The sequence below is a fragment of the Oncorhynchus nerka genome, linkage group LG10 (assembly GCF_034236695.1).
Source record: "Oncorhynchus nerka isolate Pitt River linkage group LG10, Oner_Uvic_2.0, whole genome shotgun sequence".
NCBI classification, from domain to species: Eukaryota; Metazoa; Chordata; class Actinopteri; order Salmoniformes; family Salmonidae; genus Oncorhynchus; species Oncorhynchus nerka.
In genome coordinates this window covers 61,096,664-61,114,964 of record NC_088405.1, presented here as the reverse complement: position 1 = coordinate 61,114,964, position 18,301 = coordinate 61,096,664, and the positions used below count along the sequence as shown (strand labels likewise).

The 18,301-nt window shown below is 42.2% G+C and overlaps 1 protein-coding gene across 1 annotated transcript in view; it reads right to left on the bottom strand.

The window, feature by feature from the left end:
• LOC115136266 (relaxin receptor 1-like) overlaps positions 1-17,992 on the bottom strand; it is a 37,777-nt gene extending 19,785 nt beyond the window's left edge. Inside the window, exons 1-5 of the mRNA XM_065023645.1 lie at positions 17,920-17,992; positions 13,707-13,847; positions 12,291-12,362; positions 11,879-11,984; positions 7,818-7,889 (exon numbers count right to left, since the gene is read on the bottom strand). Coding sequence (XP_064879717.1) covers positions 7,818-7,889; positions 11,879-11,984; positions 12,291-12,362; positions 13,707-13,847; positions 17,920-17,992 — 464 coding nt within the window. The remainder of the gene's footprint in view (positions 1-7,817; positions 7,890-11,878; positions 11,985-12,290; positions 12,363-13,706; positions 13,848-17,919) is intronic.
• Positions 17,993-18,301: the final 309 nt, after the last annotated feature.

Here is an 18,301-nt window from a genome sequence, read left to right as displayed (position 1 = left end):
AGATGGTTAGCCATTGAATAAACCTAAAATGGGGTGCTGGTGTGCTTCTGCACCCCTTTTAGTTCGTTGTCACAAATATCCAGCCCATGTCCAGTCCTACTCAGTGTCTCAGTGTGTGTCCCTCAACGTCATTCTGTCTCAGTTGCAGCATTCAAATCGTGGTCACCGTGTGTCTGTGAATCACAACATTAAAGACGATGAGTGATCACAGCATTTCCACAGAGCTATACACAATACAACTTCAGCATTGAGGACAGCATTTTGTTGACAGCATGTTGGTTTACACTCTCTACTGTGTGTGAATGATGGAAGAATATTACCCCGGCTGTAGGTCCATTTGAGTGTGTGTGGCAGTGGTGGAAAAAGTACCCAATCGTTATACTTGAGTAAAAGTACAGATACCTTGACAGAAAATGACTCAAGTAAAAGTGAAAGTCAGGCAGTAAAATGCTGCTTGAATGAAAGTCTAAAAGTATTTTGTTTTAAATATACGTAAGTATCAAAAGTAAATTTAATTGCTCAAATATACTTAAGTATCAAAAGCAACAATTTCCAATTCCTTAAATTAAGAAAACTAAACGGCACCATTTTCTTGTTTGTTTTGTATTTATTTACTGATAGCCAGGGACACACTCTAACACTCAGAAATAATTGACAAACAAAGTAGGTCTGTTTAGTGAGGCTGCCAGATCAGAGGCAATAGGGATGACCAGTGATGATGTTCTCTTGATAAGTGCATGAATTGGACCATTTTCCTGTCCTAAGAATTCCACATTTAATGAGTACTTTTGGGTGTCAGGGAAAATGTATGGAGTAAAAAGTACCTTATTTGTTTTAGGAATGTAGTGAAGGAAAAGTTGTCAAAAATATGTAAAGTAAAGTACAGTAAACAAAAATGACTTAAGTAGTACTTTAAAGTATTTTTTACTTAAGTACTTTTACACCCCTGATGTGTGGTTAATTAGGCCTGCACATCAACCAGTACTGCTATTCGAATGTCTTCAGAGTGAAGCATGCGTTATATATAAATATCATCTAAATGAATACCTCCCACAATTGTACCCATAGTACAGAATTATATCTTCAAAGAATGGATAGCTTCAGATCTCAATGGCAGGAGTGTGTATAAGCTTTTGTTCCAGCCTACAAATCATAGCCTATCACCGTGATTTGTTATGTTGATCATGGTCAATAGATTACGTTGATCAAGTGTTAGAGCTCGGCTGAGACAAAACCCTACACACTCCTGCTCTTCAGGACTTCCTGCAATGACTGAAATAAACCAAAGAAGGAGAATACTGTTCCAGGTTGAAACAGCTTACCTAGTTGAAAGGTTCAGGCAGACCCATGGGTTCTGGAAAAGAGAAGGTGCAAATAAGGTTTGTAATTTGGCATCAATAACATGACAGTAATTCTATCTCAAAAACAAAAAATACACTTAAAACTCACCCTAGCAGGTAGGACTAAATAAGGTTACGTAACCTTGCCTAGTAGGGCTGGGAATTGCCAGGGACCTCACAATACGATATTATCACGATACTTAGGTCCCAATACGATATGTATTGTGATTCTGTAGAGGGCTTGCAGTTGCATCACCTAGCAACCGCACCAGACACCATGTTAGAAGATCAGTCAGTTCTCCAATCGTCCACATGGCTGGCTGTGTTTGGCTATCACTGGAAACTTCGGGACAATTGCCCATATTTCGTTTTTCTAAGGACCCAGAAAACAGAGATAGTGGGAGAACCTATTCAAGTAAGAAAATATATTTTGAAAATGATAGCTGCAGGAACTGTGTGTGCAGGCTAATTCAAATGAGCTGCTAGCTAGCGAACTTTGCATACTGTATAGCTAGCCAAGTGCATTAAATATCACCATCTAGTTAACTTCATATTAGCTAGTTAGCTACCTATGTTGATGTATTTATTGTTCTAACTCTAAATGCATTTGTAGCTAAGGAGCTAGCTAGCTAACAGCCATGTAAGAAGGTGAAAAGATTAGCTAGATGTTCCAGCTGTCAGAGAGAGTAGGCTACTCTGGATAGGGCAAGTACCTTTGTGGGAGGACATTATGAAGTTCCAGTCCCTAGCAATAAAAACTGAGGACAGAGAGATACAGTGCATTTGGAAAGTATTCAGACCCCTTCATCTACATTTTGTTACGTTACGGGGGGCACAAGTGATGGGTGCACACAAATTATGTATACCGTATACAAATCATTGCTGCCCACCAGTGGAGGCTGCTGAGGGGAGGACGGATCATAATAATGGCTGGAACCGAACAAATGGAATGGAAATCATGTGTTTGGTGTATTTGATACCATTCCAATGATTCTGCTCCAGCAATTACCACGAGCCCGTCATCCCCAATGAAGGTGGCACCAACCTCCTGTGGTGCACACACATGCAACAGCCGGCGAACAGAGAATCCGACAACACTCTGAATTTTCAAACAACGCAGAGCACACTCACACTGGTGGCAATGCACCCTAAAAGCCAATTCATGCTTGATCTGGAAATGTGGTCCGGCTAAAAGCCAATTTATGCTTGCTTTGCAAATGTGATTCGGAAGCTCCTTATGGAGTGTTTGATGCAATTGCGGTGCCTCTGGAGTCTTGCGAAGGCCAAATCGAGCTACATACCGCATTGCTGTGCATGACCCAAATTGTGTAACTATACAGAGCTATATGGAGCCCTCCGCATTGACATAATTGATTGACGGTAGGTGGAGGAGGGAGGGGGGGTCCTGTATAAACACAAACTCACTTCCTTGACAACTTCCTTCACAACAGCTCTGCTCTGCTCCACGAAGTGCAAGAAGGTTGAATGCTCTGACTTTTGCAGAGGCTGCATCACAGTAAATGCTGTATGGCCGCTGGAGACAACAGATTGACCATGCAGATCCTTTCAGTATAAAAAGTGTGAGGCAATTTCTGAACCTTCCGAAAGGCTTGAGAATGCCAAATCGAGCTCAGTACCGCATCGCTGTGCACCTCCCACATTTTGTAACAATGCGGAGGGCTCCGTATAGCTCTGTGTAGCTCAGCATTGACATGATTGGTTGACGGTATGTAAAGGCAGGAGGTCCTGTATAAACACAAACTCACTTCCTTGACAACTTCCTTCACAACAGCTCTGCTTCACGAAGCGCCAGAAGTATGAATGCTCTGACTTCTGCAGAGGTACACTGCCAGGGCTCTGACCTTCACTCTATAGGCTGTCTCATTGTCGTCGGTGATCCGGCCTACCACCATTGTGTCTTCTTCAAACTTAATGATGGTGTTGGAGTCGTGCGAGGCCAAGCAGTCGTGGATGAACAGGGAATACAGGAGGGGACTGAGCATGCACCCCTGTGGTTGCCTACCCTCATCACCTGGAGGCGTTCCGTCATGAAGTCCAGGATTCAGTTGCAGAGGGAGGTGTTCAGCCCCAGGGTCCTTACCTTAGTGATGAGCTTGGATGGCACTAATTAAATCAAATCAAATCAAGCTTTATTTATACAGCACATTTTAGATATGGAATGCAAAGCAATGTATTTACACAAAAAAAACACAAAAAAAAACAATGAAAATGTAAGCTGAAATATTTACACAAAAAACAAAAGAATGACAAACTGAACGACTAAAAATCACCCCAAGGAGAAGCAAAGCTAAAAATATGTTTTAAAATATTTTTTGATTATGTCCACAGTTTCGGCCCCCCTTAGGTTCTCGGGCAGGCTGGGGGCATAATAATGAAAGGCTGCCTTTCCATGCCTCTTGGTCCAAGGCTTTGGCATAATTTAAAGGCCAGTGCCAGAGAACCTGAGGGACCTAGTGGATACACAACTTAAAAGCATGTCAGACATGTATTGGGGTGCACAATTGTGGATTGATTTAAAAACCAATAGAATCATTTTTAAATTAATTCTAAAACTCACAGGTAGCCAGTGCAGAGACCTTATAACCGGTGTAATGTGTGTAATGTGTGCTCTGTATGTTTTGCAGTTGACAAATGGTTTTCCTGGGTAGACCAGACAGGAGAGCATTATAATAGTCAAGCCTGCTTGTAATGAAAGCATGGACGTGTCTCTCTATATCAGCCTGAGAGAGAAATGACTGCACCATGGCAATATTCCTCAGGTGGTAAAAAACTATCTTGGTCACATTCCTAATGTGTGATTTGAAATGTAGTTAACAATCTACAATAAAACGAAGGTTTTTTACCTGGTGTGTTATCTTTATTGTCCATGAATTAAAACGTGTGGATAGATTCTCTGTCTGTTCTTTGGCTCCAAGTACAGTGGTCTTGTCTTGATTTACCTGGAGGAAGTTGTGAGCCATCCAAGTATTTAAATGACTAATACAGTCTAATAATTTATCTGTGGAGCTAAAGTCCTTTGGAGACACTGAAATGTAAAGCTGTGTATCGTCTGCGTAGCAGTGAAAATCAATGCTGTGCTTTCTGATAACACTGCCAAGGGGTAACATATATAAACTGAACCATGCAGGAGTGTTAAGTTCACCAAGGTGACCAAAAACTGTTGACCGGTTAAATAGGTTCGAAACCAATGTAGAACTGGACCGGAGATGGTGTTGAAAGCTGAGCTGTAGTCAGTTAACAGCATTCTCACATACTGTAGGTGTTCCTTTTAACCAGGTGGGAAAGGGCAGTGTGGAGTGCAATAGAAATTGCGTCATCTGTGGATCTGTTGGGGCTATATGTGAATTGGAGTTGGTCCAATGTTTCTGGTATGATAGTGTTGATGTGAGCCATGACCAGCCTTTCGAAGACTTTCATGGCTACAGATGTTAGTGCTACAGGGCGGTAGTCATTTAGACAGGTTACCTTGGCTTTCTTAGGCACAGGGACTATAGTGGTTTGCTTGAAACATGTAGGTATTGCAGACTGGGTTAGTGAAGACACTTAGCGCATGATCTGAGTACCTGTCCTGGTACGCATCTGATGAGGGTCAGAGCCAGTGTAGTAGGTTTTCGATCTTAGTCCTGTATTGACGTTTTGCCTGTTTGATGGTTCGTCAGAGGGCATAGTGGGATTTCTTATAAGCGTCCGGATTAGAGTTCCTGCTCCTTGGAAGCAACAGATCTAGCTGTTAGTTCAGTGTGGATGTTGGCTGTAATCCATAGCTTCTGGTTTGGATATGTGTCACGCCTGCTCCCGCTCTCCCTCTCTGGCACTCGAGGACACCAGACTGCCTATCATTACGCACACCTGTCCCCTTCGTTACGAGAACCTGCGCCTCATCTATCATTATTTGATTGCCTCCCCTTTATCTGTCTGTTTCCTGTTTGTTCCCTGTGTCTGCATTGATGTTGTTACTTTGTCCCCTGTCCAGACGCTGTTCCTGTCCTGTTTTATGTTCGTTATTCATTAAATGTTCTCCCTGTACCTGTTTCCTGTCTCCAGCGTCGCTCCTTACAGAATGCAGATACCAAAATTGGAAGCATCAGGGAGGCCTATTTTTTCGGGTCCGGGGGTCATCGCCGATGGAACCGGAGGTGCCTCAGCTAGCTTGTCGGGCTTCCATGCCCTAGCTGGCTCTTGAGGTATTTCTTGCCCCCGTGGGCTCGGCAGGCACCCACCCCACGTCATACTTCGGCGGGCCATCGGGCTCCCACACCTCAGCCGGTTCGTCAGACTCCTACGTCTCAGCGGGATCATCAGGCTTTCACGCCTCAACCGGATCATCAGGCTTTCACACCTCAACCGGATCATCAGGCTTTCACGCCTCAACCGGATCATCAGGCTTTCACACCTCAACCGGATCATCAGGCTCCCATGCCTCAGCCGGTTCGCCAGGCTCCCATGCCTCTGCCGGTTCGTCGGGCTTCTACGCCCCCAGCCGGCTTGTCCATCGCCCACACCTCAGCCGGTTCGTCAGACTCCTACGTCTCAGCGGGATCATCAGGCTTTCACGCCTCAACCGGATCATCAGGCTTTCATGCCTCAACCGGATCATCAGGCTTCCATGCCTCAGCCGGTTCGCCAGGCTCCCATGCATCTGCCGGTTCGTTGGGCTTCTACGCCCCCAGCCGGCTTGTCCATCGCCCACACCTCAGCCGGTTCGTCAGACTCCTACGTCTCAGCGGGATCATCAGGCTTTCACGCCTCAACCGGATCATCAGGCTTCCATGCCCTAGCTGGCTCTTGAGGTATTTCTTGCCCCCGTGGGCTCGGCAGGCACCCACCCCACGTCATACTTCGGCGGGCCATCGGGCTCCCACACCTCAGCCGGTTCGTCAGACTCCTACGTCTCAGCGGGATCATCAGGCTTTCACGCCTCAACCGGATCATCAGGCTTTCACACCTCAACCGGATCATCAGGCTCCCATGCCTCAGCCGGTTCGCCAGGCTCCCATGCCTCTGCCGGTTCGTCGGGCTTCTACGCCCCCAGCCGGCTTGTCCATCGCCCACACCTCAGCCGGTTCGTCAGACTCCTACGTCTCAGCGGGATCATCAGGCTTTCACGCCTCAACCGGATCATCAGGCTTTCATGCCTCAACCGGATCATCAGGCTTCCATGCCTCAGCCGGTTCGCCAGGCTCCCATGCATCTGCCGGTTCGTTGGGCTTCTACGCCCCCAGCCGGCTTGTCCATCGCCCACACCTCAGCCGGTTCGTCAGACTCCTACGTCTCAGCGGGATCATCAGGCTTTCACGCCTCAACCGGATCATCAGGCTTCCATGCCCTAGCTGGCTCTTGAGGTATTTCTTGCCCCCGTGGGCTCGGCAGGCACCCACCCCACGTCATACTTCGGCGGGCCATCGGGCTCCCACACCTCAGCCGGTTCGTCAGACTCCTACGTCTCAGCGGGATCATCAGGCTTTCACGCCTCAACTGGATCATCAGGCTTTCACGCCTCAACCGGATCATCAGGTTTCTTACAACTTTGACAGTGCTCTGTCATTGAGATCAGGACAACAACATTAACCCTATCAGTCCATAGATTCCAGCAAAAATGTACTTTTATTTATCTGACTTTGCTATTAGGATTGCTATTTTACCAGTAAAATGCAGCTAGCTAGATAGCTAGATATGTTCCCCGTAGCTATAATGATCAGCTAGATAGATAGCTAGATATTTTCATTAGGTATCTATCTATTTAGCTATCTGTTTCTGTGATATGTCATGATTCTTAGAAATAGTAGCTAAGCCTGCTGGCTGTTGATTGTGGTAAGTAATGTTGACTAAGCCTGAAGCCTAACCCTTATGATGATAACTAGCTAGCCTCTCAGCCAAGCTTTTTGACTTGAAGGTAACTGTCAATGATGTTATGTACTATTAATGCACGCTTAGGTCATGGACTCAGTAAATTCAGGAATTACTTAACTTTCCTGCCAGTGATGCAACAATGCCAAAATGGTGATTTAGAGTTACAGTTAGTTGGTGTTCTAAAGCCGAGTGTTTCCATTCCCCTTTAACCATGCCCCTCTGCAAACAGGCCTTCTGCAATGATTATTACAAGGCGGTTCTTATTTAAGAGAAGAAGACGTTACCATTTGTGTATTAAAATGAATGGCTAAATGTGATGTTGCATACATCCCCAATAATCTGGCTTCCTGAATTCAAGTTTTTGATGAACCAAACTTTATCAAAGTACAAGCAACAGTCATTTTTCATGCTTTGGTCATCCTACTTTACTTTGATCTGGTTTCTTCCAAATATCATCCAATTTGAAGAAAAACATGGTTTTGACTATTCAGGTCCTTTAAACAGATTGAACACAAACTTAACAAATAAATAAATACTTGTCAATTTACAATTTAGAGTTAAGTGCAGAGAAAGAAGGAAAGGTCAAAAAGAGGGGTTCATACTTACAGTCTCTCAAGGTGTTTGTAGCGGATGAACTGGTCTGGTTGGAGAGCAGTTATCTGGTTGCTGTTCAGCTCACTGAAGGTAAAGATAGCTGCTAGTTTGACTGTGCATAAGCCACGTTTCCATCCACAATCTTTAAGCGAGTAAAGTCATACCGTATTAAAAAAACGAATCATGACAGCTGTGATGGAAACAGGAAGATTCCAGCATAGGGCAACCTGTCATTAGCATCTGGCTCTGAGGAGCATTCGGAGATGAGGCCTACCCCAAACTATTCAATCAAAATCTATATTGCATGTTGTCATTTGGTTACAGTGCATTCGGAAAGTATTCAGACCCCTTGACTTTTTCCACATTTTGTTACTTTACAGCCTTATTCTAAAATTTATTAAATAAAACATCCTCATCAATCTACACACAATACCCCATAATGACAAAGCAAAAACAGTTTTTTAGACATTTTTGCAAATGTGGTAAATTCAATTGATTGGACATGATTTGGAAAGGCACACACCTGTCTATATAAGGTCCCACAGTTGACAGTGCATGTCAGAGCAAAAACCAAGCCATTGGTTCGACTGAATTGTCCGCAGAGATCTGAGACAGAATTGTGTCAAGGGCACAGATCTGGGGAAGTGTACCAAAAAATGTCTGCAGCATTGATGGTCACCAAGAACACAGTGGCCTCAATCATTCTTAAATGAAAGAAGTTTGGAACCACCAAGACTCTTTCAAGAGCTGGCCGCCCGGCCAAACTGAGCAATCGGGGGAGAAGGGCCTTGGTCAGGGAGGTGACCAAGAACCCGATGGTCACTCTGATAGAGCACCAGAGTTTCTCTGTACAGTAGAGATGGGATAACCTTCCAGAAGGACAACCATCTCTGCAGCACTCCACAAATCAGGCCTTTATGTTAGAGTGGCCAGGCTAAAGCCACTCATCAGTAAAAGGCACATGACAGCCCGCTTGGAGTTTGCCCAAAGGCACCTTTAGACTCTCAGACCATGAGAAACAAGATTCTCTGGTCTGATGAAACCAAGATTCAACTCTTTGGCCTGAATGCCAAGCGTCATGTCCGGAGGAAACCTGGCACCATCCCTACAGTGAAGCATGGTTGTGGCAGCATCATGCTGTGGGAATGTTTTTCAGCGGCAGGGACAGGGAGACTTAGTCAGCATCGAGGGAAAGATCAACGGAAAAGAGTACAGAGAGATCCTTGATGAAAACCTGCTCCAGAGCATTCAGGACCTCAGACTGGGGCGAAGATTCACCTTCCAACAGGACAACGACCCTAGGCACTGTCATGACTGGCCAGTTCTGGTCAGGTTACCGTGGACCACACTCCTACAAGAGACATTTGTCACACATTTGCCAGAGGGGGAGAGCTTGAGAGGTATGGAGGTGGGGGGTTTTATGACACCTCCTGCCCATTGTAAATCTTAAAGCAGCAGACTAAATCCCTTTGTCTTCTCAGTATGGAGGAATGAAATGTATGATGGGCCTATGGAGAACCTACCTCAGAACAGTAACATGCAATAAATGGACTTTGGGACAATATGTTTTGTCAGACAAAATGGTAGTAATGACGATAGATGGAATATGAAAACGAATGTTGTTTTCGTTATGTTATTAAAAGTTAAATGATGACGTTATAACGAAAACACTGTAGCGTGAAGAGTTTTCACAATATGTACCTGATGTTTGCATAATGTATATTGTGTAGAAAATGTCCAGATCAAAGAGAATGTTTTTGTAAAGATGAAATGTGAAGTTAGTTGTCTAAATTGGATCTGAGTAAAATCCAGACTTTGCCTCGAAACCAGTTATGCCCAGAGAACTTGCCCTCGAGGTGGAAACGCCCATTTCTGACCCGAGGGTATAAAACATGTGAGTTAAGAATGAACATTATGACCACGAGCTGCAACCAAGGTCCGATTAGTTTTAACCCCAAAACGCAATACGAGGTTGAAGAAGACAAAGGAACCTTTTAATAATCTATGCTACGGATGAGTAGTTGTGTCTAAGAGGGTGAATTCAAGCAGCACCACCCGGTTATTCTCTCCAAGGAATCATGTGTCTACACTGCTTTAATTCCCACGCTGGAACCACCTATATGGCCGATTAGCCATCCTCAGAGGACCCCTCTTTTGGAACAAGGGCGAGGAAACAGACCACTAAGAGAAAAGGCACTGACATCGTGTGGACAATCAGAGAGTTACACTCGGTAACAACAGAAGTGTCGCCATCAGAGGAGAAGTCGGAACTCGGTCCATGAAGAGATACCCCATCGGAGACCTTCGACACGTAATTACATCATTATCTTCTGACCCATAAGAGTGGCAGTTTGGGGCAAGGTTAGGGTTAAACTAAGCATAGTTTACAAATGTACCCAAGTGTGCTTTTCTCTCGTGCACTCTCTGTTTTGAAATCCCCATTTTGTGTAACGTGTAATATTGTGTTGGCCCGCTAGGGACCTGTTTCATTGTACTAAATTCTAATCAATAGCCCAAACTGTGTGTATGTGTATCTTATATTATAATTTTAACTTGTTAGTAAATAAATAATCAACTCAATTGGTGTGGTACTGACTTATTTAGTGGGACTCGGGTTTGTGCAGATTCCCAGATTATGCGATGTTCAGAATGAGACTGTAGAGGAAATGAATGAATAAGCGACTGTTGTAAAATCGATATTCTGATATTCTTAGAGTTCATTTGGGAAATAGAAACTCAATAAAGCCAAACTTTCCAATGTCACAGGTTACTGAGTTAATATTTACCTGATTCATTTAATCACGTAATTATAAACATTTAATCATTCGATGAACAGCAGTCATCACATTAATCAATCCAACGTCACGACAGCACACAGCCAAGACAATGCAGGACTGGCTTCGGACAAGTCTCTGAATGTCCTTGAGTGGCCCGCCAGAGACTGGACTTGAACCCGATCGAACATGGATAAACCTAGAAATAGCTGTGCAGAAACACTCCCCATCCAACCTGACAGAGCTTGAGAGGATCTGCAGAGACGAATGGGAGAAACTCCCCAAATACAGTTGTGCCAAGCTTGTAGCGTCATACCTAAGAAGACTCGAGGCTGTAATCGCTGCCAAAGGTGCTTCAACATAGTCCTGAGTTAAGAGTCTGCATACTTATTATGTAAATGTCATATTTCAGTTTTGTATTTACAATATATTTGCAAACATTTCTAAAATCCCGTTTTTGCTTTTTCATTATGGGGTATTGTGTAGATTGATCAGGGGAAAAACATGAATCAATCAATTTTAGAATTAGGCTATAACGTATCAAAATGTGGAAAAAGTCAAGGGGTCTGAATACTTTCCGAATGCACTGTTAGTCTGTAATTTATTGAACTTCACAATGTGGTGAAATTGCACGTGATGAGCTTTGTGCTCTTTTCCAATAAATATTGACGGTCTTATTCTGGTGACATGATGATCCATGGTTGACTACCCTTTGACAAATACAAATATTCTCACTCTTATCCATGTAGACTAGCCTACCCACACAGTCTACCCGCACTGTATCTGCGAGCTGTTGGCTAGAGCACACGTGCCAAGACCAGATTAGGCACATTTGCTATTTAACGCAACAGCTTTTGTGACAGAACTATTGGGAGAGTTGAAAATGCGATGGAAACACATTGAACTATTCGTTACATGAATACTTAAGCGAAAAAGTACATTTTATGTGCACTATGTCATTACAAACCGATTTTTTCTGCAACAAGTCAGTTTGGTGGAATCACACCACTGGTGGGAAAATGCACATATTTTCTTTATGAAGATTTTTGAATGTTCTCATGAAAATCTGTTGCCAATTGGATGGAAACCTAGCTATAGATGTACACATTTTGTCCTGACATTTTGATTATTCTACAATGTAGAAAACAGTAAAAGTAAAGAAAAACCCTTGAATGAGTAGGTGTGTCTAAACTTTTGACTGATGCTGTATATGTGTATATAATAAACTATAGCTGTCCCAATACCAATCGCTGTGCTCCAGTGTTAGACTTCCCAAGGGCAGGAATCCAATATACTCACAGAGCTGTTATATTGGACGACACAGCTGGGATGCTGAGTAGACCCTTTTTGTTACAGTTTATTCTCCTGCCCTCACAGAAACATACCTCTGGGAACACGTCCAGTACTGCAGGACAGAAGCACAGAAGACATGCACAGACACGGAGTTGTATCACATACCAGTTCCTGAAATTACTTTTTGATATAGTTCCTAAACGTTTCTTAGAATCACTTAAATGATTTATGTTATTTACAGTAACAGAAGGATGTGAATGGATGACCTCAAAGCATGATTTCATATTTAAAATAGGTTGAAACATTTGTTGCTTTAGTTCAGGTTTAGTTAATGCATTATTAATTCAAAGCAGTGCAATATTAGTTCGGCTATGTAAATAGTTACATTTGCATCAGAAAATTTTACTCATCAACTCACTGCATTCCTTGGAATCTTCAACATTTTTCTTCATAAAGGCATCAAAAAGATGTGGCCACCCGCTGTTATCCACTGTACAGGGAAACATTATAGTGAATGTTTTTATTTTTGTGCATACATTCTGTGTGTATTTTTATGTGCAACTTAAATGTGTGAAGTTATAGACACACAGGTAACTGCCAAAAGAAACACTAGCATATAACGTTGGGCCACCATGAGCCGCCAGAACAGCTTCAATGCGCCTTGGCATAGATTCTACAAGTGTCTGGAACTCTATTGCAGATGCGACACCATTCTTCCACGAGAAATTGAAAAATGTCTATACTTTACCCCAGGATACCCATTATGGGTGGTAACTATAGAAACAAGGTAGCTTTATTCACGCCAGGGGAATTTAGCGAAACAAGATTGCTATTTTCATGTCAGCAGAATATAGTGAAAAGTGTCAGCCTATTTGCAACACACCTCCTTGTTATTGCGTTTCCATTTGAGTTTGTGTGTTGCACTTGCATTCAGTACTGTCTATGAATCACATGATTATGCAGGCCAAATATATGAAAACGTGTATTCTTATTTTTTATTTATGTAGCTCTGACCTTGTCATGTACTTGTCTATTAATGATATGTATTATATCATGTTTTATGTGGACCTCAAGAAGAGTATCTGCTGCATTAGCAGTAGCTAATTGGGGATCCTAATAAAATGCTAAATACCATAATTGAGTGTTTTGTTGATTAATTAATTACTTAATTAACTCAGGAGCCACACCTGTGTGGAAGCACCTGCTTTCAATATACTTTGGATCCTTATTTACCTAAGTGTGTCCTTTATTTGGTCAGTTACCTATATGTTTGTTCATATTTGGTGTGACTAGATCCCTCAAACTCAACTCTGGACCTCGAAGTCAGTTCTCCTGCTTTTTTCATTGTTCCCCTCTAATCAAGGACTAATTTAGACCTGGGACACCAGGTGGGTGCAATTAATTGTCAGGTAGAACAGAAAACCTGCAGGCTCCGGACCTCATAGTGTAAGAGTTGAATACCCCTGGACTAGATGCTTGATGACTCAGATGATCTCAGAGCAGATGCATTGTAGCAGAAATAATTGTCTTCTAAATGCTATCTTATTTCCACCACCCCTGCCCTCCCCCCCACTTCAACTAGGGAGGCAGGTACCCTAGTGGTTAGAGCCAGTAACTAAGGTTGCTGGTTCGAATACCCGAGCCGACAAGGTGAGACATTTGTTGATGTGCTCTTGAGCAAGGAACTTAACCCTAATTTGCTCCAGGGACGCTGTACTACTATGGCTGACCCTGTAAAACAACACATTTCACTGCACCTATCTGGTGTGACAAAAACATACTGCACAATAACCATCTGTTTACACTCCTGTAGCTGCTGTTGTTCAAGGCTCACCGCAGTTTTCCTCATCAGCTCCGTTAGTACAGTCCTGGACCCCATTGCAGTGGTAAAGCTGGGGCAGGCACACAGACAGGTTTCCACAGGGGAACTGGCCCAGTGGACAGACAGGGTAGAGGCTGCTGTCTGTGGATGATTCTAAAGGAGACACTAAAACATCTCTGATTCAATCCAAAAATACGTTAAACGCCTTTTCGAGTAGCATATTCGTAATTCTAGTATCAATGGATAGAAGTAATCAAAAACAAGATAATGAGGTCAAATAGAAAATAGAGAAATGAAGACATGAAATGAAAAATGTATGATACATTGAAACATTGTATGAGCACAATGGCTTTGTAAATGGCCTGCTTGGAGGTAAACAAGTACAGCTAAGTGCACTTATTTGTCACTGTCATATTTCATGTAGAGACCATAGGTTTATTCTAAATTATGCAAGATATTTATTAGCTGAGTACCTATGGTTAAATAGAGTGATTAAATAAAAACAAAATGAATAGGCTTTTTGAAATATAACAAATACACAGTCCTATGTTAAAGACTTTGAATTAATAGATTATACATGACTTCAATGATGATAGTTTTGCCTCCTTTCCAAGATGTCTGAGTTCGTGATGCTGTCAGGTCACATGACTGATGGAAGCTGTGCTTAGAACTCTGACTGATCTGCCACCACTCGTGTGACCTCACATCCTCAAGACGTCACGCAGGTTCCCCTGTGTTCCCCCACATTCCCTATGGTGGCAGTGGAACAGCTCTGGGGTTGGATGAAGTTTTTTCTCTTAATTATCACAATATTTTTCCACATTTCATCTGTATCTAAAAAACAAGACATGATTCAAGTCCACTTTACAGTTCATTGGTTTGTATTTGTACATTTGAACTGAGTTACCCAAGGGAATGAAGCCATTAGAAGGTTTCACACTTTCTCACGTTTAATTTGACACAATGTACATCCTACATGTGATGCTCTGCATAATCCCAAGCAAAACACCACTCCATGGTGTAACTCTTTCTGACATGGTGTAACTGTTTAATTGCCCTCATGCTCAAAGGGTTAGTTCAAATGCTGACTTGAATATTGAAATATACACTTAGCATTACAATGTTCTGATAATAAATCAATCATTTTAATTCTGTATCTTTGAAATTCAAGACCACCGGTCTCAGCTCATTTGAATAGTCTTGTAGACTGTAATTGTATGTGGATCATTTGTGATCTGTCTCAGTGTTCAAAGATTGTGGTTCGTTCTATCATACATTGTTTCTGTTCAGTGCAGTTACTAAATGTGGGTCTCACATAAGTGCTTGTCATCAAACAACAGCAAGTCTCCATGTTTAACACTATTTCACTATCTGCAAACAAACACAGCAAAATGTGCAACAAGGTTAATCTAAACCAAACAGATATAGCAAATAAATTGCTACAAAAGCAAACATTGCAACAAGTGGCTGCTTGCTTGTAATCACACTGTGAAAATCTCCACCCACCTGCTGCTTGGGTGAACCACCACCAATGAATACGTGTATGATATTTGAATCTGTATCTAAATTAGTGTACGTCTACTCTAGAGAGACCCTATTGTGTTCAGGAATGCTATGTGGCATTTTGTCATACTTAAATAAATAATAATAATTATATACCGGACCAGTCAAAAGTTTGGACACACCTACTCATTGAAGGGTTTTTAGTGATTTGTACTATTTTCTACATTGTAGAATAATAGTGAAGACATCAAAACTATCAAATAACACATATGGAATCATGTAATAACCAAAAACGTGTTAATTAAACAAATCTAAATTGATTTTAGATTCTTGAAAGTAGCCACCCTTGGCCTTGATGACAGCTTTGCACACTAGGCATTCTCACATCCAGCTTCAAGAGGAATGCTTTTCCAACAGTCTTGAAGGAGTTTCCACATATGCTGAGCACTTGTTGGCTGCTTTTCCTTCACTCTGCGTTCCAACTCGTCCCAAACCATCTCAATTGGGTTGATGTTGGGTGATTGTGGAGGCCAGGTCATCTGATGCACCATCATCAAATCAAATTCAAAACAAATTTATTGATATTGCCCTTCGTACATCAGCTGATATCTCAACGTGCTGTACAGAAACCTAGCCTAAAACCCCAAACAGCAAGCAAGCAGGTGTAGAAGCACCATCACTTCTTGGTCAAATAGAAAAACAAATGTTAGTCCCACTAAGCGCAAACCAGATGGGATGGCGTATTGCTGCAGAATCCTGTGGTAGCCATGCTGGTTAAGTGTGCCTTGAATACTAAATAAATCACAGACAGTCAACAGCAAAGCACCCCCACACCTTCCACCTCCTCCTCCATGCTTCACGATGGGAACCACAAATGCGGAGATTCACCTACTCTGTGTTTCACAAAGACATGGCGTTTGGAACCAAAAATCTCAAATATGTCCCAAAGGACATATTTCCACCAGTCTAATGGCCATTGCTCATGTTTCTTGGCCCAAGCAAGTCTCTTCTTATTGGTGTCCTTTAATAGTGTTTTTTTTGCAGCAAATTGAGCATCAAGGCCTGAGTCACACAGTCTCTTCTGAACAGTTGATGTTGAGATGTGTCTGTGACTTGAACTCTGTGAGGTGCAATCTGCGGTGCAGTTAATTGCTGATTTCTGAGGCTGGTACCTCTAATGAACTTATCCTCTGCAGCTACGGTAACTCTGGGCCTTCCTGTCCTGTGCTGGTCCTCATGAGAGCCAGTTTCATCATAGCACTTGATGGTTTTTGCAACTGCACCTGAAGAAACTTTAAAAGTTCTTGAAATGTGTTATTTCATAGTTTTGATGTCTTCACTATTATTCTACAATGTAGAAAATAGACAAAAAAAAGAGAAACCCTGGAATGAATAGGTGTGCCCCAACTTTTGACTGGTACTGTGTATAACCTTTATTTCAACAGAGAGTCATGCTGAGACCCAGGTCTCTTTCACAATAAGCCCTGCATACACATTAATATAGATCAATACACATCAATATAAAGTACACACATTGCTATATACATCAATATACACATAAATATTCACATCAATACACAAAAAGCAAAACACATTCATAGAAAACAAACACATTTTTCAGTAATAATGTGCTCAATGAGCTTTTTGAATTTCCCTAGAGACACCAATTCATCCAACTCCAGCCTTGGAGACCATTCCACAAGCAAGGTGCAAAAAAACTAAAAGCTGATTTACCGAACTCAGTGGAGAATGGGTCTGGTATCTCGTATGTCTACAACAACGACGTAAGGTACGGTGGAAGTTCATGCTAGAGGGCTTTAGAAACAAAAAGAGTGCAATGCATCGATCTGTGACACTTCAGAGAGGGCCAGCCTACTTTCTGATACAGAATACAATGCTGTACTGAACCTATCGTCCGTAATAAAGCGTAGTGCGCTATGATAAACTGTGTCCAATGGCTGCAATACAGTGGCAGCTGCATTTATATATTTTATCAATATCGCTATAACCAATAAGTTTACTGCTATTTCATGAAAAGCATGGCCCATTCCTATAAAAGAAGCCCATTTTAATTCTTCATTTCTTAACTCAACAAATTTCTTGACAAATGTCTTAATCCTTAAGAGTCCATTGACTTACCCGTGCGTCAACCTAAGTAACAGAATAAAACATTCCCCATCAAAATATGTCAGTTTAAGCTAAATATATAAAATAATTTGCATGGGCTGCATCTCAAATCCAGCACATCTGCATATGTCAGACTTCCGCATCTACGGTGGAAGGTGGCAGAGTTACAGCCAATGACATATATAAACCCTGGATTGCTGAAACTATGTCTTGGCCATTGAGAGGCTTTGAAGCCATCGGTCTGTTATACTGGAACTCTTAATTTCTTAACTAATTCATCAACTAACTCACCTATTGGACTAATGCAAAACAAATATGTAATGTTATGGGTCAATGCCCCCATTCTACTCAGGAGGGATATTCATATATTATTTAGTAGACATTAACAGGCCATTCAAACCTGTGTATGTCATCACAAATAAGCTGTACTTTCAGTGCCATCCAATAGCACTTTGATTCCCTTTCCTCATTTTCACTAATGACAATGAAGTGCACATGATTCATAGAAGCAGGATAATCATTGATTTTGTCAATGTCTGAATCCCAGTCTATACAGTTATTATCCCATTATTGATACCAAAATTAAATGACTTACCTATGACAGCTGTCAGAGAAAGATAACCGAAGATGCATAGAGGGTGCATTATAGGAGCAGTAACGAGATGCATCTCTCTTTCTGTAATCCTGTTCCAAATGATCGCAAGTGAGGATGAGGCTCCACTGCACTGACTCCACCAGCTTTTGGTGTCAGATCTCTCAAACACATAGCCTCTTGCATTTAAGTGTGTGCTGCATACACACACTCTCTATCTCTCTCCCTCTCTCTCTCTCACTTACTCACTCACTTACTCGTTCTCTGTCTGTCTGTCACATACATACACCCACACACATATGCACATGGCTGAACATTCACTTATACAATTACTCTGCCAATGTGCAAAAAAGAGAGAACAATACAACAATAGCCATTATTGGTT